Genomic DNA, 22,878 nt, shown 5'->3' on the forward strand with positions numbered 1-22,878 from the left:
GTGGCAGACATCAACAACTTGTCAGCTATAAAAGAATGCAAAATAATATTTTGCATCGTTTTTTAAAATTTTCTAAAGTTAAATAAGTGCTCCAAGAAAGTTTGTGTTGGTTTATTCTCTTCTTTAAAACCTTGGAATCTAGACCTATAAATACAGGCTGATGCCATGTTTACAGTTATGATCACGCTCACTTGAAGTGATTGGCACTTCTTGTAACAGCAACAAAAAATATTAAGATATGTTTAGATCTGCAGGAAAAGATTAACGTTCTTCTTGTTAAAATATGTTGCTTTTGTACATAAGGGAAAACGAGTGAGAAAGTGTGAACCTCTCACTTTTCTAAATCTAGGAAGCCTGTTTGCCGGCTATTACACAGGTAAAAGGAAAGACTTTGCAAGCAGGCTTAAGAGATGGAGCTTTTCACAAAGTTAGCAGCTATATCGCTAGGTTGATAGTAGTTGGGTATTGACCTTAAATAAAGAGTCGGCATTTCTTACAAAGAATCGTGGCCTGATGCTTATAATTTTTTTTTTTTTTTAATTGAGGATTTTTAATGTCATTTCTGCATTGCAGATTTCTAGCTGGAGTTTTGCCCTGATTCTTTTTAGAAAATGATGTGGGCTTACTCATCCATGTGAGTTTTCTTAAGAAATGTAAACCACTTTTCAGATCTACCAAATTGTCCCTGAATATCATCTGCAGCTAAATTTAACCAGTTTAGAAAACTTCTGCCTCCTTGATAAGAAATAGCCTTCATTCAAACCTGAAAAAATAGGTGAGGTAAGAATTATGTTTCCAGGTCTGTGTTTACAAATCTTAATAGATTTTTTTTTGTTTTTTCCTCAAATGTTCAGGATGCACAACATTTACCGATTTAGGTTTATTGTGTTGGAATGGCTCTGAATGACTCAGAATGGAATAAAACCTAACAGTTAAAGTTAAAACATCATTTATTTATAGACCAGAAAAATTTCCCAATAAATTTGTATCTGTCAGATTTTTAAACTGTGATGAGTTTTGATTTACATTCTTTTTTGCTGTATAAAGTGGCTTAATTGCATTATATAGTATTAAAGCAAATATTTTACATAAAGCTAAGCTGGGTGCTTTTAGGCAAACATTATTTTTGCCTTGACATACATACAAAAATGTTTCCCACTTAAAGGAAAGTGGTTGAAGGAATTTGGATTGGGTAATTTAGGTTGAACTGTTGAAAGCAAAGTTGCTTGCTTAGGCACTGATCCAGTCAAAACTTGTGCACATCTTTAACTTTGCGCAGTCTGCGTAGCCTGTGAGACCTCTACTGACACGGGTAAAGTAACAAGCCTGCAACATCTTTCCCAAATTGGATGTATGTACTCCACTGTCACATGCACTTGAATTAAGCGTGCTTGCAAAGAGAAGACCTCAGAGATTACCTGATTGTACCAAAATGCCCAGCTGGTGGTCAAAAATGAGATTTCCTTTCTGTCTGTGCCTATGCTTGGGGGGAAAAAAAAATAAAGGGAACATTCTGTTGCTTTTAATATGAGCTTCATTGGATTGGTTTGTCTCACTAGTGCAGTTGTGACGCAGTGTTGTGTTTTATCAGTGCCCACCCCCAGCAGAATTCTTTGCTTAAGAGGAGGCAGATTTTCACCTACTGAATAAGACTCTGGACTCACATTGATGCTTCTCGGTGTTGTCTTGTGTGCTCTCCTGTGCCAGAGTGAATTTTATCCCCGGACTGCCTGGTGTAAGTTATAGCCTCTTTCTATCCCCTGGAAGTTTGCATGTTCAAATGTGACTGTGCTGAATGATAGGATGTCTATTTTAGACTTCAGCCTGTATTTACAATCAGGAGGGCAAGTTGCTGGAAGAACTTAGCTCCTTTTTCTTTTGAAACAACTTCTAAATACTGGGTGAGTTTTAAAGATTTCTCGGCATGGTTTTCTTTTTAAAACATGTTTTTCATAACCATAAATACTTGTTTTTTTCTGAATGGACCTTAAGAAATCTGTAGCGTCAAATCATAAAAACTGCTTGCTTGTTAGAAAGACTTTGTCCTTTACTTAGAGAAAAAGATATTTATCAGCAAATGCATAACAAGGACTTGTTGATACTTTCTCTATCTTACTTGTTTGTAGAATTGCTGTTTAAATGCGACTGCTGTCTGTGGTTTGTGTGAATGTTTTCAGCAACAGAATCTCATGCTAAATATTTTATATGCATTTTTGACCTTTCCGTGGTGGAAACAGAGGCTGATAGGGACTAAGGAAAGGAAGCAGCCTCTGGAAGTTGGTGACAGACCCTTTCTGCAATGTTAAACTGGATGGGAGACCTTGGAAAGCTATCAACTTCAGTCTTGTTTCCATATCAAGTAGTAGTACAAGTAGTAGTCAAGTATGCTTAAACACATTGTGAACATGTTAAAATAGAAACTGATTGATACAAAACCTGCTTCTGTGGATGCAGTAATTGATTTTTTTTTTTTTTTTTTCCCCCCCCCCCCCTAGACTTCATTACTTCATTGTTGTTTGTTGTTTTTAAGCCTTCTATGATTCAACAGTATTGGTGATTTGGCTTGTTTTTTTTTTTTTTTTTTTTTCCCCCCCCCCCCAAGTAAGTCGAGGCTGCTTTTTGTGTACTGGATCATTAAACTTGCATTGTGTTTGGCCTTGTGACAAGTCCTGTGCATGTAATTTAGAGCCATATAGGGATATTCTTAGCCTTGAACCACTTGAATTAATATCCCCTTTCATATAACGAATGTAGTACTAGTAATTTAAAGTAAATAATTTGCTAGCCTTGTGGCCGAGCATGAACTGGAAATGATAAGGACTGTTGATGTGAACGATGTGAGTAGCTTTGGTTTCTATGCTGTGCTGTGTTTGGTTCCAATAGACTGGTGGGCCAGAGATTACATACATAGGTGGGAAGCCTGACAGGGTGGTTTTATATGAAGAACAACATGCAGAAATTAGAGAGGTATGGAAAAAACCTCCTAGAAGGTGCTGTCTGGAAAGCATTTTAGACAGACTTTTCAGCCACTGGTAACTAGAAGTGAACCTGCCTGTCAGTACAGATTCAGTGCCACTGTCTATCATGAAATGTCTGCTGTCCTCAACAATGCAGGGGAAAAGAAATCGTCCTGCCCTCTCTGGCTTCTCATAATGCAAGGGGAGTACTTTTAGGTGTTACCTTGAGAAGTGCTACACTAGCTGCTGTCTTTTGGTTTTGTTTTTTTTTTCTCATACCTGGCAAGAACAAAACAGTTAAGAACGGGACCTCACGGAATCTCTGTCCCATCCAGAATAGGAGAAAGTTCTCAACTGCAGCGTGGGGCAACTTCTGAGAAGAGCTGCATACAGCATGATTTATACGTGGTATGAGCTGCATACATAATGATTTATATACCTTGCAATATTTCATGAGTGCGGTAGGCTCTTCCCTGATTTTCTGCAAAGAGAAGATTAAAGGAGATTTGTGGGGTCTCCGTTTCCTTTAAGTCACACAGTTGGATTGCTGGTGGGTAATGCACTTTGCTTCCCTAGACTTGGAACTTCATCCCAAGCTTCTCTTTAACTGTTCATCCGTGTTGTTGAATGTTTCTGTGTACTCTTTAGCAGCAATTTGTTTGGCAAAAAAACCAAAACCAACTGACTGTTTTTCAAATTTCATATTATTTTTTCACTAAAAACTTGTCTACGCTTGGAAGCATACTGTGAATATTTTCCAGAAGAGCTTTCTTAGAAAATGTATATAAGCATGTCCTAAAATGATCTTATGGTTACCAGGAGATCCTGACTTTTTCCTGAGGATTTGCTTGTCATTCTGCATGGATCAAGATGCCAACTTACCTAGCTTTTGTTTTCGTCTCTCCCTCTGGAAAGAAATAGCACTTTGGTTGACAGTTATAACAAGATGTTTAGCTAGCAACAAAATAAAGTCCGAGGGGGGTGTCTGGATCATCTGCCAGTGAAGCAGAGAGATGTGCTTAGCATTTCCAAAAATCAGATTTTCCTCGCTGAGGTGCAAGTTCTGTAAGTTTCTGCATCCACTTAAATAGTTAAAAGCTTTGACTCAGACCTCCTGATACTCCTGATAATTATGGATCCTGAGGGAATTCTGTTAGCTAAAAATCTTGCCTTAACACAGAATTATCTTCTTACAACTTGAAATTTCATCTCTATGGATTTCCCTTTGCTCTAACAGCCACAGGAGATGCATGCTCCAGCTTTAGGTTCTGCAGCTCCCTGATGTTAACACAGTGGTGGTTCTGCCCTCCTAATGCCCAGGGGTGAGTTTGCAGCATGGCCACTGCAGTGCGGGTTGGGCTGGTTCAGGGACTGCAAATAGCCAACAGTAAAAAAAATAAAAAACTAGCTTTTCCACCCAGAATCTGCTGCAGTAGCGTAGTGCCGCTGACTGCCAGGTGGTATCGGTCCTGCAGGTAAATGAGAGGATTTGCTAGTGTCGTGCAGGTCACGTTGAGTTGCATTTGGCATGCGTAGAGGCAGGTTGATGAAATACAAATGAGAAACAGGCTAGTGACTTTCAGCTGTCATGGAGAGAGCAGAAGATCTGCCATTCCCTACTGCACACTGTTTTTTCCAGTTTCTTTTTCGTCCCAGTAACAACATGAAATACCACAAGCTGTTGGGTTAGATTAGGTGATGAGGGGCATAGCTCAGCGTGTCTGAGCATGCCAGATGTATTTTGGGCTCCAGAAAGAAGCATACAAGATTTAGTCTGTATTTAGTCACTGGCCTACTTTGCAGGATATTTTGCATTTCTGAAAACTTTCTCAGCAGAGATGTGCCCCCCCCTCCCCCCTTTTCTTTTCGTTTCTGTTTTTAACATTCAACAGCTCTTACAGATACTTAAGGTTGGAAGTAGTAACGCCTAGCCATTCAAGTGCTGCCTGCGCGTTAGTTTTCAAACATGTGGTTATTCCCCTTTTCCCTTTTGATTTTCATTTGGGTGAAGCCAAGGCTTGGTCGTTGCTGTGTTCTGTCACTTGTACAAACGCAGTGGGCGTCAGGTCGAGCCTCCCAAGTTTTCGAGGAAGCTCTACTTTACACGGTCACCTTGCATAAAATGACAGGAGGGATGACTTCTTGCTTAAGACATCCTTTTCTCCCAAGGCCACATATCCCATTTCACAGAGAGGGAGATTATGTAGCTGCCTTTCCAAGACCTTTGCCAAGAGGCCCGCTGACAGGCTTTGGGAGACTCTTTGGCCTTCATGAGGAGTCTTAGGAGCACACATACACACACTTCAAGGCTTAATTTCTTTCGGACCATCTGGAGTTCTTTCCCCCCGTCCCCTCCTCCCAGGGAAGCTAATAAAGGCAACCTTGTGACTTAGTGGTTTATTTTGGAAGCTGGAGAAACTTGCAGTGGCTAGAGGAGCCAGATTTGGCAAATGTTGTCCCATGAACTCCGCTGCGGTGGAGGAATGTTACAATCCCCCTGCTCTTCCTTATCGCAGAAACTGGGTCACCGCAGTAAATTGATATGTTGGTTGATAAGTGGAGGAGAGACAGATCTCTGTTGGGAATAATCATGCGAGTCTGAAGGAAACGAGTCTCATATAATCACAGCGTTTGTGGGTGCATGCAGGGGTCTTGGTCAGCTTTGCCCGTTTTCAGGAGAGGAAACCGTGGCACCGAGGCTAAAGGTAGTGTGTAAATCCATGCAGGATGAAGAATTTTATCATAAATCTGCAGGATCAAGAGAGGACCCTAGTCCAGCGCTACATATCCTAGCAAAAATACGATACATAGTAGAAATTTTTCAAGGAATTAATTTTACAGATTTTTGTCTTCCTTCACAATTAACCAAGTGCTAACTCCAGTTGTTTCTTCCAAATATCATTAGCCTTTTCTGTCTCTGACAAGTGCTTTTCCACTCAGTGGGCTCATGAATGAGAAAAAGATGACAGGTTTTCAAACATCAAAAATGCATTTGTGCTTTGTTTTCTCATAGAATAAAAATCTTATTTTTAAAAATGTTTTTAGCTGTTAAGACCTTCCGAGATGTTATTTTAGCGTGTAAGGCATTCAAGGATTGATGTCTCTTCCGTGTCTGGGAAAGACCTGAGCAACAGTTGTTCAGCCGGTTTGGAGCCTGGAGAAAGAAAGAGGGACATCTTTTCTGCTGAGTATGTATTTAGAGAAAGCATTAATCCTTGACATCAACTTGAAGGTTTTCTAAAAAATACTTAGGTAGAGATATGGTATTTTCCTGTTGGTTATTCTGAAGGATCCAGCATGTCAGGCATACGTGAAATCTCTTTTAAATTTGGCCATGATTTGAAAAGTTTCAGAAATCCTTCCTCCTTGCTACCACAGGACCTGCTTTTCATTGGGGTCATCAAAAGATGTTAAGCATGGCCTTGAAACTGTGGGTGAGGGTGTACAAGACTGAGGCGACTATGGGGAAACAGAGGGAGCAGGAGATGGGCTTGGGGCTTTTTGTGTGATATCCCCTGATCTCTTGAAATGGTCCTTGAAATGTGTGGAGTTGGGTGACAGATATTTGCTGCTAAATGTTCGTTTAATCCCTTGCCACCTCCAAAATGACACTTTCTTGGAGCCAAACAGCATGGGTAGGAAAGCAGAGGGTGGCATGGGAAGGCTTTGTGGCAACTCTTGGCAGAAGAGAAGCAGCCCTCAGAAGAGGCAGATGGGTTGAGCAAACTTGCTTCTGGCTTGTGACCATCTTGACATCAGTGTGGTCCTTATCACTTTGCTTAGCAGTCTTTTGGATGGCGAAGGTTTTATTTTTCTAAAGTCCTTTACTCTCTGTCCATTTTTTGGTTTGCAAGAGTTCACTCTTTTTTCAGATTAGACTAATAAGAACTAATTAAGACGTAATTCAAAAGGCAATCATAAAAAAACTAAGGACAGAAGTATGTAAAGATATTTATAACAGTGGTTTGAATATAGTAATTGAGTAATTGTTAGCTATAGGAAAGAGCAGAGAGCTCAACTTTCTAGTTAACATTTTTTTTTAGTCTTATGGAGATCTGTAGGCATATATGGGAATATTGCAATTATTGTGCTGTTTCAATGACTGAGAAGTGTACAAAAATTGTATTCTTACAATGCACGGGATGTGATAACAGCAATAGATGAATATTAATGCTCTTCAGAGTATTTTCCGTAGTGTTTCCTAGACAGACATATAGATAAATAATTTTCAAAGGAGTGCATCCCTGGCTGCAGCTGATAATGTTGAGAGCTCTGCTGCTGTTGGTGGAGATAAGTGAGACACATCAGCTGGGAATCAGGCTGTATGGTGTGGTCTATATATTCTACTCGTCTTATATTCACTGGGTGCAAGGAGCCAAGAAGAATCCTCCTTCTGGAAAAAGGGCTTGTCTCACTGCTTGGTAAATTCAACACAAACCAACCTCCCAACTCTTCTAAATCTTTTTAAATTGCTCAAAAGATTTTTTTGGTCAGTGATATTGCAAGAAACATATTCCTTTGGAGGTGACCTAATTTTCACCTTTTCTGAATTGCTTTCATTAGAACAGTCACATGCTGAGGTAGGACCCCATTAATGGGTTTAAATCATCCGTTTACTTCTGAAAACGCGCATTGTTACCAGCTCCGCTGAGTATACCCTTTTTTTTAATTTTCTTTTTTTTTTTCTTTTTTTCTCTTTTTTTTTTTTTCTTTTGCGGGACAGAACATTTAAAATTGCAAAACCCAGAAGAATTGCTTTATTGCTCTCTACAAAGCTTCTGCTGTGTATTTGCGGAAGAACATCACAATTGTACCGGTTTGGGAGCAAAATATGGAATGTGTTTCACTGCTGACCGAAGGCAGCCAAATGAACAGTATTTATAGTAGTTTGAAAATCAGCAGTTAGCAGTTTCTTCACATTCTAACACTACCCAGCACTTTCCAGAGAGAACTCATTGTTTACAAGAAATCTGCTTTCCAAATCCATTGCGGTGCCCTCCAGCCTTGACTATTAACTATTTGCAAAGGGGAAGCTAATCTACGGTTTGGGGAAAGATGGCATTGGAAGAGTACCTGTGGATGGTCATTGTGGGTTTTATCATTGCTTTTATTTTAGCCTTTTCAGTTGGTGCAAATGATGTTGCCAATTCTTTCGGAACAGCTGTGGGCTCTGGTGTCGTTACTTTACGCCAGGCTTGCATTTTGGCTTCAGTTTTTGAAACCACTGGCTCAGTGTTACTGGGAGCAAAAGTAGGAGAGACAATTCGGAAAGGTATCATCGACGTTAACCTGTACAACAATACCGTCTCACAGCTGATGGCAGGAGAAGTGAGTGCGATGGTTGGTAAGTAATACTTTCCTATTCCAAGTAACGTTCATTGTGCATTTGTCCTCCTGTTTGATGTGACTATTACTAATTAAGTCTTCCCATCTCCTGGACTTCCATGTCTGGTTTGGTATGAATGCAGGGGCCTGTGTTCCTTTTTTAGTCTCCTCTATGTTTTTGGTTTTTTTAATATTTCTAGTAACTGACATTTTTCAATGGTTCAGGCATTTAACTAATAGAAGAAAAAAATGTTTAACATAGTGGATCATATACCTGTATTCCTAGTGTACTGAAAAAATTGTTTTGAGGATTTTTATGCTGCTACGTGAAAAATATGTAAGCATAGCATTCTTCTGTGACCGTAGAGAAGCTCCTACAGAAACAGCAATTTGCAATGAATACCTGCAAGAAGAGGTTACTTAAATCGTTTTAAAAAAAATATAGACAATCCAAACATATTTGCTTAAACTGACTGCTAGTTGAGTGCAAGTAATCAAACACTTCACCCTTGCCCATGGCAAAACTAAAGGAGCAATAAGACGGTCGCGCATTTAAGGTCTTTTTAATTTTTCTCACTCAAACCGACAGCAGTTCGGCGTACCTTAGGGTCCACTCCACGTGCTTTTGTTTGCAGTTAAATTAATCTCCCTTCAGAACAAATAGCATATTCTGAGGTAAGTAGCATTAAGCCCACGGTATTTACTCTTTGTTTATATGCAAGAGGCTTTGTGAGCTTTTGGAGAGCTCCGTCAAGGATCAACAGCAAACATGCTTTTAAAGGGCAGGAGGCAGCAGGAAGGAAACGCTTTCTCTGTGGGAGAGGCAGCCCAGGCAAGGTGCCAGCCTGCCCATCCCACCACCACTTCTGCAGTCTGGCAGGTCCCTGGCATCCCACGACAGGGCGACGTGATTTATACGTGCATCACAGCATCCTCTGTTTGAAAGGGGTGTTCTGCTCAAAGATTTTCTTCCTTGAACCTCCTTAAACCTGACCTAAACATTATTTCCACCTACCCACTCTAACCTCGCTGCAGTTTTCAGGACCTGCCTGTGAGGTAGGTGAATCTGTGCAGAGGTCTTCTTCTTGCAGTTATTTTCCCATTTCTTTAGGGGAATAGGGAAAAATTTGCCTTTTTTTAGGTTTTAATGGATCAAGATGGACATTGAGTGCCAGTTTCTGGACTTATCTCAAGTGGCTTTGTGTGCTTGAGAGCAGGGAGGTGGTTCCCTTGCGCCTTTGCTGCCCCGACCCTCCTGAAGATTGGCCACCTTCCTCTGCCCAAGGAGAAGAGGGGTTGGTTAGCAAGAAGTCGCTGCTGGGACCACAGCTGCTTCCCCAAATGGTCCCTCTGGGAGCCTGCCAGCTTAAACCACATCCAATGCTCTTGGGCATATCCCATCAGTTCCTCTTCTCCGATGTCTTGGAATGTCAGCGGCAGATTTCTGGTCTGTCCCTTCTTAGTACTGATCCATTTGCATAATTTAGTCTTCTGCTTCCTGAGATAGCTCCATCATTTCCCACGGGTGTGTGCCCGGAAGCAGCGTACACGTCTGAAATGTAAGTGCCTCGCACCTTCTGACCTTCACGTTCTTGATACTCGCGGTCCACATTGAAGGAAAGGTCCTTTTGCTTTTCGGTATCTATTTCTGGCATCTTGATCCTGGCCAGGCAAAGTTTTAAGTCTCAGATGCCCCCTGCAGAGGCAACTGGCCAGAAGCTCAAAGAAAACAACTTATTTGCATGCGTATTTACATAAGCCTGTGTGAACTTCATGACCAGTTGCATTCCCTTCCTCCAGTAAGGGCATTAAGAAGAAATTCCACATTTTAAATCTCAGAATTAATCACAAGTTACAAACCACAGATTTCATTTTTTTCCCCCCTCAAATCCAACTCCAGCTTTTCTCTGGACATACGATTTTTTTTCCTGTGTTTTCTCTGAGCCTTCCTGAATGTTTGCTTTTCCTCTTTCTGTTTTCACTCTGCATTTCTTCTCTCATGCCTCATGATCATGTTTTTGCAAATGGGCTTAGCTTCAGAATTTTGATGAGGCTTAAATGAGTCAACAGCCTGGGAGAGACCAAAAGTCACTGTATCCTCTATCCAGATTTTGGTGGAAGATCCTTTGATGCTTGCAGCAAACATCAGATGGTGATTTTCAGAGCAACCTTCTCTCGTAAAAGAAAAAGAAGCAGGGAGCAATGGGATCAAAATTTTGAAATGCAACATATTGTAATAATTTGTAGTGTAATAAAAAGTTGCCTGTTTGGCAGTTGGAAAGTTAGGGACTGTTGCTCTTGGGAGTAAATTATAGTACTTCCCTGGCGTTAATTGTCAGGAATGGCCCGAATGTGGTTCTAGTGGTCCTGGTGGGAGCCAAAGTCAGCAGCTGGTGTGACCAAGGAGATACCACCAACAGAGAGGACATTCCAGCCAGGATCAGCAAAGCAAAACGCTAACCCAGTCTTCCAGGTGGTGTGGTACTTGATGAGGGCTCATGGCTGTCACACAGCGCCAAAGTCTCAGGAGAATGGATGCAGTACCTTCGGCAGCAGGGGAGCATGAAACACCCCGAGCCAAAAGCCGGCACTGGCAGCTCCTGGTCAGGGGAGTCCGCAGCCAAACCTCTTTCTTTAGGAGATGGCAACCACAAGGAAAGGATGTGCAGCTACCATGTCAGCAGGTGTGAGGAGTGAATTTGTGACTCTGTGAGAGGTCTAGCAAGCATCCTGCTTCTAGGGTTAGCTTTGCAAAGATAAAAATTGGCAACATGCATGTAAAGCTTTGATGTAGGTAGTTAAGGCATTGCAAGCCCCAGAGGAAAGTCCTGCTTCCGCTTGATTTGTGTTTTCTTCTGGTTGTTCATGGGCTTCCTTAAGCTTGTGTAGACGACACCTTGTCCTTCTCAGACCATCAATCAGTCCTGCACCACTTCCCCTCTTGATCTCCTGTTTGTTTTCAGGGTGAAGTTGATTAAATAAGAAATGGTGCCACACTCCTTCTATTTCCCCTCCAACAAAAAACCCCAGCCCTCGCTACGCATTTGCAGTGCCATTGCAGCTTCGGTGTATTTTCCCTGTTTTTTAGACTGAGTATTTTGTAATTACTTACCTAGGGATGGCTTATCTGTTCATTTGGCTCTTTACAGATGTTACCATCTGTTTTCCCTTTCACCTCACTTCCACTTGCTGGTCTCTAAGTTCATGTCAAAGGTTTCAAAGTGTATTTATTTTTATTTTAGTACAGGGGAAGAGAAGCCAAAAAATTAAAGAGCAGGTGTTCCTTGTTGGATCTACAATTTCTAACAGCAATAGGAGTACCACTTGTTTTGGGATAGTATGCCAGGAGGGATCGGTTTTACAGACTGGTTCACTTCCAAACGTAGCTGCTTATGATGACAGCAAATGACTATTTGCAGATGGCTCCATTTCAAGACCTTCAAACCATCCTCTCCTGTTGGAATTGAGGATGGAGGCGGATTTCTAGTAACACTGTATGTTCCGCAACCTTGCTTTATCACCTGGGTCTGCTGCAGATCTGTTGAGAGGTGGCACGAGCCAGAAAATACGGGATCACTTACGGCATTTTAATTGCTGCCATTAGAGCCTCTTAACACTTGAAGTTTCAGTCTTAAGGCCATGAAGTCTTAAGATGAAGAAATTGCTTTGAGAATCTTCTAATATTAGGCGGGATCCACAGAAAGCTTATGTTACTGCCAAAATTATTTTGATGTCCTGAGTAGCATCACTGCAAGAGGAGCAGGGAACCTGGGTCCTTGCAATGTGAAAATGAATTGGAGCATGGAGCTGCATGCTCAAGGGCTTGGTGGCCAGCTGTGGTCTGATCTAACTACTGAAAGCTGGGAAATATGAGGCACCCTCTCTCGTGTTTGGGGGCTTTTTTTTTTTTTTTCTTCTGCACTCTAGACAAATGTCATTTCTTGGGAGATCCGTTGGGACACCAGAGATCACATTTTCTTTATAGACCATTAGCCACTATTCCTTAGTTAGTTAGGGGATCTTATTTCCTTACGCTGAGGGTATCTTTGGCTACTCGGTGACTAAGATAAGGCTTTTCTGCAGTTCTGAATTTCTGCAGTGACGCAACGAGCTGCAAATGAAGGCAGTGAGAGAGTTCTTATTCCCTCTGCAGTCCATTTTTCCTATAGGGGACTCTGCATGGCCACGTGTCACTGAGAAGAGGCATAAAAACTCCATGCCCCATAATTCAAGCCTTTCTCTGGTAGCATCTGAGTTTAGGAGCATAGATAGTTCAGTAGTGAAATGGTAGATGCCTCCTCACACTGATCACTTGCAGGCTTCCAGGTCTAGCTCTCAAGAATGTTGTTTTCTAAGCTTGATGCAGACTGGGAGCGGTTTGTGAGTATGATCAGAAAGGTTTTAAATACTGAAAGCCTTCAGGAAAAAAAAACAAAAAACCAAACCGAAACAAAAAAAAACCCCAAACCAAAACCGTTGTGCAGTGTAACGAGCTGTTAGTAATAAAAAGTCACAAGTAAGATACAGTATTCAAAGCTGCTATTAAACTGTCTTAGTATCTGCTTTTAAAGAAAGAACAAGAACAAAACTCTTTAGAAGATCTCTGTTGTGCATGTGGAGTGTAGGCAGCGCTCATAAAAGAATGCGGGTATGTGGCAAAGAATTTTCTTCTTGTCATTATTGTTACTGTTGTTGTTTATACCATATGGGTGGGGTTTTTTCCTAGGTTCTGCTGTTTGGCAGCTGATTGCGTCATTCTTGAAGCTCCCGATATCAGGGACCCATTGCATCGTAGGTGCTACGATTGGTTTTTCCCTGGTGGCAATTGGCACGAAGGGAGTCCAATGGATGCAGCTTGTCAAGATTGGTAAGCGCTGTTTCCTTTTCTGCGTGAAGGTGTGTGAAATAGTGTGCACTGCCTGCAAAAAAACTTTACCAGAAATCTGCTTTGTGCTGATAGCATTCCTTCCTTAAATGATTTTGCATCCCAATCCTGTCATTCAGAAGGTGCACTGATGCTGTGTTCACGAAGGGCTGCAGTGTATCTCCAGTGGAGAAAGGGGTAAGATGCAAGTTGCACTTCCCCAGCGGTAAGCTGAGGACATGCTGTCCCTCAGAGACATGTTTCAAGGTGACATTCCTCCTCTTCTAATTCTTCTTGTGGCGGCTCATACCACCTCATTCTTTTTCTCGACAATGCTAGCCATCATGTGAATGCCCACAGTCATGTTTCTCCACCCACCAGCTTCAGAGAAGCAAAATCTGGGCATACAGCACATGTTTAACTCACAACCTCCCACTGCCGAGATCAGCTCAGCCAAGAAGGGATGCGAAGGAGTTTTCATTATTGTCTCGGAAGCCTTGTAACCCGAGTTACAGCCTCAACCCCGTATTAAAAGGATTCGATGCTGAAGGCATGGAAATACAATTGAGTTTTAGAGAAGTTGGAGCAATGTGTATTTTCTGTAATTCTGTCAAAAGTAGGAGAGAGTTTGCAGTGACAGCAGAACCAACCTGTTAACCATGCCGCAAACAATAAATCGCTCTGGATGGAATTTCCAGAGCACTGCCCTAATCCGGTTTTATTGAAATCTGTGGGAGTTTTGACACGTACTTCAGTTAAATCAGGCCTGGGCACTTGCAAATCTGGCCTGCAGAAAATGTACACGCATTATTCATTACAGTTAAGGTTTCTCTGGCATTTTGGAAATTGAGACTTTTGCCCTGCAAGCAGCATGGCATCCTGCTAGATGCAGTTGCTTTCCACTTGCTTGCAACATTTGTGCTCATGGTGATTAAGAAATTACAAGGCTTTCTTGGTCCACTTTGCATTAAGCTTCGAGAAATTTTCCTGATTAATTTGATTGCTAAATTGTAAAATTATTGGAAATTGCTTTGGCTGATGTTTCTAAGAGTGCCTAGCATTGCTTTGACTTATTCATGGTGTCAGTGGACATTGAGTTGCACCAGTTGTAAGTAAATGTACTGAATATTCATTCCAGTTGTACAAGAACTGTTTTAAATTAACTGTTCATTTAAATTAACTGCTCATTAACTACTTTACTTAACTATTAGGCAATAATACTGTTCATTTCATGTTTCATTTTTTCTTTTTTTCAATACAGTTGCCTCTTGGTTTATTTCCCCACTGTTATCTGGCTTGATGTCTGGAATCCTCTTTGTGCTGATCAGATTCTTCATTTTAAACAAGGTAAAGAAATCTCAGTACTACAGTGAGTGCTCAGGGTGAAGGCTGTGTTCTACCCTTCCAGCCTCGAGTGCTGGCGTTTGCAGAGCTGAAAGTTTGTGGCTTGCTTTTTGGACAGGAGACTACTCTTTTTTTTAGTAGGCAATGGAAATGTACTTGCTTTTAGCAGTTCTGAAACCTCAGAGTAAGTAATTTGACACGTATTTGAGCTTAGAAGGTGTTACGTGATAATCAGTATTGTGTTTTCTGTTTGACTGAAGGATGGTACATCGCAATTGCTTCTGTATTGGTACAGACTTGTTGGCATTGACTTAATCTCACAATGGCCGTTCTGGCTGTCACTGAAGCAGGACGGTCCTCCCTTGGAGATACTCTGATTGGTATTTCATAGTTGTGAAATTTTAATCTTTGGTTTTCTATCATATTAGATATTCGAAGATGAGCATTTGCATATTTCTAGATTCTCAAGAATCCTGAATTAATGAATTTTAGTGACCTCGGTAAGAAGTGGCAGTTTTGAGGTAACATCAGTCCACGTATCTCCAGTGCAGAAGACAATTTGCCTGCCAACAAGCATGAGCTGGAAACCAGAACGCTTCTATCTGCTCTTTCTCTCACAACGTTCAACTTGCTAAAATGGGGAGTGCAGCGCATGACAATGACCTAAAATGAGGGACGCTATATTAGCAGTTACACAGGGACTTAAATAGATTGCTATAAATAATACCACCTGTAACCTCAGATTCATCATTCTTTATTTCTGGTGTAAATAAATGTCAGAGATAAAATCAGATGATAAATTTGTTCCGACTCAGCTTTGAATTTAAAACTATTCAAGTTGCATAAAGGATGAGGAAAAGTTCCTCTATTGCTTTCAAAACATAACTGTAGAATTTAGTCATCAACATCACATGAACTCTGGTATAAAAACCACATATTCAAGAGGCATAAAAAGTTCAAGCTAAGGAAATAGTCTTCTGGCTGCCATCTGTGCCATTCACAAAGTAATAAGATCTGTAGAACTTCTGGCACAAGTGGGTAGTGACTTGCATTGTGTGTGTGCTTAAAAAAGGAGCAGTTTTTTAGCTTGCGAGTCCGTAGCCTGGTGAGGGGTTCATGCCCTTGTTGGGGGTGTCTGTGAATAGCAGGTGGCCCTGCAGATACAGCCCATGCTGCATCACGCTTTGGGACGAGGGCACAGCACAGAGCAGCTGCAGCCTTCTCTTGGCTCCTTTTAACAGCTCATGGCAGCAAGAAACAAAACGACACTAGCCAGCCCTTAGTTTCGCCAGGCTCTTTGCAAACACGCGGAGCCCCTCAAAAGGCCAAAGCAGTCTCCTCACAAAGGCTTTTTCCGTGGCTTGCACGGTGTGTTTCCGCTGCACCGTCAGCTGAGCCTTTCCTTGGGAGCACCGAGGGCACGAGACCACGGCAGGCAGCAGTCACAGCGGCTGCTAAACATTGAATGCTCGCTTTATATATGTTAACTGCTTAATATGGCCAGACACTGAATATTTCAGAGATTTCTGTTAGCTGGTGGAAAGTGCCAGCCTGTCTCAGTCGAAACTGAGAGGTTAGGAATAAGGTTTTGTGATGGACACGTTGCACTGATGCTTGTAGCCCTGCTCCAAAAATACCAAAGTCCTGTCCTGCTTGGCACCCTTCAGTCATGCCGAGTGAAAGGGACTCCTCATCTTGGAGACAAGATAAGTAAGAAAACACTCGCAGAAAGAAACCTGCCCCCGGGTCACCCAGCAGATCGGCAGCCAACCTGAAAGTACAGCCTGTCTCCCTGGTTCCTATTAGCAGTGTCAAGTTCCCCAGAATGCTGGTGCTTGCCAGGACAAGCATTGTGGATTTGGGTGTAACTAGACAGGTAACCTCCTTTCCTTACCGTCCACCCAAAAGATTCACCTGCCTGGCACTGACTCAGGAGCACATCTTTTCCTCATGGCAGTTCATGCTGACTTTAATCTGGTGGAAAATACAGCTAATGTTTCCTTTTTCTCCCTGTTTCTGTGTAGGAAGACCCTGTGCCCAATGGTCTCCGCGCACTTCCAGTGTTTTATGCTGCTACCATAGCTATTAACGTGTTTTCTATCATGTTCACGGGGGCACCAGGTGAGTGAGCTGTCTGCAGAGGGAGGCTTCCCGCAGTGAATAATGATACCTGCCGTGCTGTCAGGTAGCTGTCGACACCGCATGGTTATCTCCTACGTTAGGAGTTAACGAGGGCAAGAGTAAATCATACACCTCCCCACGTGCTTCTGTTTATGCTTATGCTTTTATGACTCCCTCCTGATCCCTCCAGTTAGTGGAAAAGAGCACATCTACCAAAAAAAAAAAAAAAATCCTCCTTCAGAGGAAGGGGAAATATTGAGCTGCCAGCTTCAGCTTCTTAAATCTGAGCACGTGTTGAGCTCTGGAAGGTATTCCAGATATTGTGCTTCAAGGCAGGCAGGTTCTGTGGGCGGTAAGTGCAGGTAGGCTGTTTGCTCTCAGTCTCATGCTATAGCTCCACTGAAATCAGCAGAGTCACTGTTCTGGCAGATCTGGTACGGAGCCTATTAATTAGATCTACTTCTTCACTTCCCTTCAATATAAGAAGCCCCGAGCCTGTTTCTGCATTGAATGCATCTTCTTTCTTAGGTGCTGTGTTTTCAGTGCAACTCATCAGAAGGAAATTATACATGTCATTTTCAAGACTTTATTCGTGTTTTGTATATTAGTATATTTTATGTGCATTCATATGTTTTGTGATAATTTATATTTGAGTTTGTAGTTGAGCTTATGTTTTATTTTTATGTTTCTATTCACACGTTTTATGTTTATATATTTGCATTTGTATGTTTATATTTAAGCAGTGTACATTTAAACATGCACTTGCAGCAAAAGAGTTCAGAAAAAAGGATGTTTTATGCTCTCAACCACTGTATCGAAGACTCCAGTCATTAAATGTTATCTTTAGGTTACATTATTGCCCCAGAGCCATGAACAGGCAATTGAAGAGAGACTCCTGAACATGCCCCTGAATTAAGAAAGCAAGCTTAGAAAGTGACCTTTTTTGAATAGAAATTTGTTTTCTCTAAAACCTGATGCACTAGATGTACTAGCTAAATGCAGTCTGTAGACTACTTCATAGCCTAGCATTGCTGACATTGATAAAAAGCTTGAAGTTCCCAGCTGGAGGGTAACATAACTAACCCTTTCTCTTAAGTCTAATTGGCTACGTATCCACGATGTTTCACAGTAAATCAGCTGTATAACCAACATTTCCTCATTAGTTGTACTGCAGAAGTAGGTCAGGCACTCTGCAGTGACTCATTAAGCAAAATAAATGAAATAAGAATCTTAATGTCCCTTCCGTTACAGCTTAGTGATCTCTAAAGCTCGTGAATAAAAAGATGGGACTCTGTTTTTGATACTCAGGAGCTACATATTTACTCTCCAAGGCCTGTGTCCTGGCAACATTTACTCACAAGGATGAATTAATCACACTGGATTCAAGACAGGCGTGCACATAAGGGTTTGAAAGATTAGAGTCCAAGCTCTTTCTTCTTTAAGGGTCTGACATTTAAATGAACAAGTGCAAGGAGCTCTGTTGGGAGGATACCTGCAGGAACATGACTTATTGACGTGGTTGTGTATTGCAGGACTGAAACCTCAGCTCTCAAGTGCTACATTAAACTATTATCATAAGCAAATAATGGCTTAGATTAAGCTAAGCATCAGGCTTTGTGGACCCGAGCAAAGGTCAGGGAAATACTCACTCTAATGGGCATCACAGTTTAACATGCCTCCATGTATAAAATCACCGCAGACATGTTTTAGCAGCCCTGATGTGGGAGTTTTACCCCTGACTTCTTTGTAAATAAGGTCACAGTGGAATAATGGAGAATTAGAAGAGTGAAGCTTCAAATACTTGCATGTCAACTAGACCTTTAAATACTGCACTAACTTAGATATATGTGATCGGGTCACTCATGTTGGTTTTGAATACACTGTGAATACAGGCATTTCTGTAACAGACTGCTCTTCCACTGCCTGAGATAATTAATTCACGTTAATTTACAGTTTGCTTGGATTTTACTTCTTTGTCTTCACAGTACTGGGACTGGTACTGCCAATGTGGGCCATTGCTCTAATATCCATCGGCGTGTCCTTAATATTTGCCATCTTAGTCTGGATTTTTGTCTGCCCCTGGATGAAGAGAAAAATAGAAAGTAAGTAGTTGCTTGATGAAGTATGAAAATTGCAAAGTCATGGAAAATTTCGTTTCAGAGCTGGAAGTGCCCTTTCAGAGGTCACCTAGTCCAATCTCCACCCGCAGGCGGGATGTGCTAAAACTATTCCTCATGTATTTGTGTAACCTGCTCTTAAAACCCTGTGGTGGTAGAAATTCAAATCCTTGTTAGGCAATCCACTGCAGTGCTCACTTCTAGCAGAAAGAGCAAAATAAATCCTGAAATATAATATGTTTTATTAAGGAAACATTAGAGGAAAAATCTAGCAGAATGATTAAGTGTCTTCTTTAACTTTACAGTAAGTTGGGCTGGTCACAGCTTTTAGCTTTACAGAGTTTTGCTTGTTTGCTTTGCTACTCTCAACAAATGTAGTGTTTAAAACACAGAGAAAAGTTTGAGATTTCACTAATAAATGAGCAGTTCAGTGTTTTCCTTCAGCTGCCTATGTCGGTGTATTTTGTAGGAAGAAACACAGGTCTTCTAGAATTTTCTCTGTTGATTTTAGTAAAGCTTTAGAAATAAATAAAGAATGTGTATGAAACGGAGCCAGGTTATTGTATCCATGTTTAGCTATGCATTGATGCAAACACTGGAAACATAAGCAGAAGACAGATAGGTTGGGTTTAAAATTACAGTACTGTTATTTCCTTAGGCCAGTTAAAGAAAGATGCTGCACTGTCGAGGATATCAGATGAAAGCCTTGATAAAATTCAAGATGAAGAAACACCCGTCTTTAAAGAGCTTCCCGGTGCCAAAGCATCTGACGAGAGCACAATTCCCCTTACCGGCTCAGTAACAGAAGCTGCTGGGGCATCAGATACTATTGCAAATGGAAACCATCCACGTGTACCGTATGGTAAGACAACACAGAGGGTTTATCTCTTCCCTGTTCTGGTCAGGTTTCTTAACTACAGGTAGGTCTGTGTGGTCCATGGTAAGCTAGTGTTTGGGATTTCCAACTCTCGTCTCTCTTCAGCACTTTCTGGGAAAGATTCTCATTTATACATGATGTTTTCTAGAGAGGACTTTAAAACAATTACATTTCGTTTGGCTGTATTTCAATTTTAGCAACAGCGGAAAACAAAAATTACTTTCCTTTTTGCTTTACTTTGTATCCCAAATGGTGTCTCTGTTCTTCTAAGCAGTGGAAAAGTACAGAGAACACAAACTGCTGATGTATGAAGGTTAAATTCAGCATAAAGATGATTAGCATACTACCACAGGAGATGAAAAGATTTGGGCTTTAGTTGACAAACATATGACCGTTTGGAGCGTGTCCACTAGAAAAATCTGACACATTGTTTTCTGAACATACATTTATAAGAAGTAGGCTTGTGTGCTTAAAGCTCTTTTTATTCTCCTGTGTGATGAGATCGCACTCCCACACACACTTAGTGATCTGCTGCCTTTGATATCACTTTGCTAACATCTACACAGCCCTGTAATTTGGTTAATAAATGCCTAATATATTCAACTGATTCTTACAAAATCAAATAAATCATGACATGAGCCCTTTGAGTGTGCTTCCAGTTTAAAAATAGCTAAAACCAATTCTGAATGTTGCACAGTGAAGATCCAGGAGGAAGTCAGGAAATGAAAAAGACAGTTTCTTCAGAAATATTGCCTTAGCTGCGACACGCGTCCTACAGCGTAGGCTAAAGTTAAGTGTACGCAGTGGGAATAACTATCATCATGTTCGTGGAAGTAAGATATACTTAAGTAAGTAAAATGTTGTACAAGGAAGTAAACTGTTGGAATACCTGAGGAAATGCTTCTGCAGAACATGAACTTTTTTGCTTTCTGGTTTTTAAAATTATTTTTAAGAGTTATGCAAGTGTCTCTGAAATACAATTACTTTTGAAAGGTGACATTACAGTCAAACACTTCTCTGAAATCGCTGTTACGCCTATTCAATGGAGACAAAACCTCAGGAAAAGTAGACCTTATTTTACATGGAAGGAATTTTATAGAAAATACTCCTTCAAAAAAACTGAGGATTTAACCTTCACGTATCTCCTCTGGAATAGCGAATCCCAAGTGACTTGCTGCAGGTCACACAGTGTGTCTAGGGCACACCCACCACTGGAACAGAGCTCTTGTTGCACAGGAAATGAGAGAGGTTATTTGGAGTGAGCTGAATCTTGGTTTACTTGCTGTATGTACTGCAAATTGATCTTCTTTGTCCTGTACTCTCAAATCGCTGCCATTTTATTGTCTTGCAAAGCGGGAATGAGGGCGCTTCTGTATTACATTTCATAGAAATAAAACCTCTAAATCTCTGCCACTTTTAGGAAGGGCATTTTCAATGACGCACACCTCGGTGAAATCACCTGTTTCCAATGGCACTTTCAGCTTCGATGGCCAGATCAGGAGCGACGGCCACGTTTATCACACTGTGCACAAGGACTCAGGTTTATACAAAGACTTGCTCCACAAAATACACCTGGACAGGGCCACCGATGAGAGGCCAGCTCCAGAAAACAACTACAAACTCTTACGACGCAACAACAGTTATACTTGTTACACAGCTGCTATTTGTGGCATGCCCGTGCATTCCTCCTTTAAAGCAGCGGACACATCAACTCCAGAGGACAGCGAGAAGTTAGTGGGAGACACTGTTTCCTACTCCAAGAAACGAGTTCGCTACGACAGTTACTCCAGCTATTGCAACGCAGTGGCTGAGGCAGAGATCGAGGCGGAGGAAGGCGGGGTGGAAATGAAGTTGGCCTCTGAACTTGCAGATCCTAACCGGCCCCCAGCTGAACCCGTGGAAGAGGATAAGGAAGAGAAAGACACGTCTCAGGTCCATCTACTTTTCCACTTCCTCCAGATCTTAACAGCCTGCTTTGGATCCTTTGCCCACGGAGGTAATGATGTCAGGTAAGAGGGTGAGATCACAGAACCACAGATGCCCACGAACCAGCAATTTTACAGTTTGAGTGCTTGGAGCGAGTTTTGCCAGCTTGGTTGTCAGAAAGCGTATTCATTTCTGCAGGCAGATGATCATCAGGGCTGTGCTTTGCAAAGCTTGTCACTGATGTCCCCAGTGCTTTCCAGGAGTTGAGCTGCTCAGTCTATGGTTTATTTTCTTCTCAATGGTAACATCCTTTTTTATTACTGCTAAATAATTGCACAGTAATTAGTTTAATTCAGGTTTAATTTTGGCACGGGGCATTGAGACTCCTCGTGGCATGCCAACCACTGCCACAGCAAACAGGACAGTCCCACCCCCGCAGAGTTCACAGCCTATTTTAACTGCAAGATCAGAGCCCATCAGCAAATGAGGGGTTTAAGCTATTTTTGTCATTAGATTAATTTAATGTCTTGTCACACTGGGGAAAAGAAGTGTGTGAAGAATGTCCTGTTTTGATTGCTGCAGCCCTCACAGACTTCTCTTTGCTGAACCTTTTGCTTAGGGTTTTCCAGGGGTCTAGAACCGTGTGAGGCAGTGTATTACTAAGTAGCCCGGAAAAATCTAACAAGCCTTAACATCAAAGTCCTACTGAAAGTTCATAAACAACACATAGAACTTCTCCAGCTGCCACAGTTCTTTTACCAAAACGAAGGGAGCTACTCCCGAGGAGCCCTGGTCATGTTCCTGTGCCCCTTACGGAGAGGGAACATGGGCTGTAGCTCATCTCCTATCACTCATTTAAGAAGCTTCCCATCTCCTGGCGTAGTTCTAGTACGCGAACTTCCCGGCAAGAGTTTTATCCAGAGCTGCTGTCACTGCTGAATTACTCCTTGAGTTTGGAAGAAGCCAGTGAGTTTATTCTAAGTCATTTGGCTCGAGTGTGTCTGTCCTTAAATCCCGTGGCATTGACATCATTTCCCAGGAATAAAGGAAAAGGATCATCCTCCAGCAGTCTTTCTCTTGTGTTCGTATTGACTCAGACACTGAAAAAACCTCGAAGTTGGTCTCAAACATGCCTTCTGTTGTCTGTTCAGGCCTGTGTAAAATAGTATCTATTCACTCACTCATTTGCCAGCCTCTTTCCCTTAGAAGGCTTGACTCTATTTTATTACACAGACCACAAGACTTTTGACCAAAGGACATAGGGTGTAGGCTCAGGGTGGAGCATTTTATACCTTCCTCGTCTGCACTCACATTGCTCATCTGCTTATAACATTGCTTCATCTGCAG

At 41.6% G+C, this 22,878-nt stretch overlaps 1 protein-coding gene across 1 annotated transcript in view; it reads left to right on the forward strand.

Moving 5' to 3' along the window:
* Nucleotides 1–1,678: 1,678 nt before the first annotated feature.
* The window catches only part of SLC20A2 (solute carrier family 20 (phosphate transporter), member 2), a 38,807-nt gene continuing 17,607 nt past the window's right edge, over nucleotides 1,679–22,878 (forward strand). The window contains exons 1-9 of the mRNA XM_010131881.1: nucleotides 1,679–1,733; nucleotides 5,920–5,926; nucleotides 7,756–8,301; nucleotides 13,009–13,149; nucleotides 14,408–14,493; nucleotides 16,515–16,611; nucleotides 18,597–18,713; nucleotides 19,387–19,590; nucleotides 21,026–21,614. Of these exons, the coding sequence (XP_010130183.1) occupies nucleotides 8,013–8,301; nucleotides 13,009–13,149; nucleotides 14,408–14,493; nucleotides 16,515–16,611; nucleotides 18,597–18,713; nucleotides 19,387–19,590; nucleotides 21,026–21,614 (1,523 nt within the window). The 5' untranslated portion in view covers nucleotides 1,679–1,733; nucleotides 5,920–5,926; nucleotides 7,756–8,012. The remainder of the gene's footprint in view (nucleotides 1,734–5,919; nucleotides 5,927–7,755; nucleotides 8,302–13,008; nucleotides 13,150–14,407; nucleotides 14,494–16,514; nucleotides 16,612–18,596; nucleotides 18,714–19,386; nucleotides 19,591–21,025; nucleotides 21,615–22,878) is intronic.

This window comes from Buceros rhinoceros, unplaced genomic scaffold, assembly GCF_000710305.1.
Source record: "Buceros rhinoceros silvestris isolate BGI_N320 unplaced genomic scaffold, ASM71030v1 scaffold4322, whole genome shotgun sequence".
NCBI lineage: Eukaryota > Metazoa > Chordata > Aves > Bucerotiformes > Bucerotidae > Buceros > Buceros rhinoceros.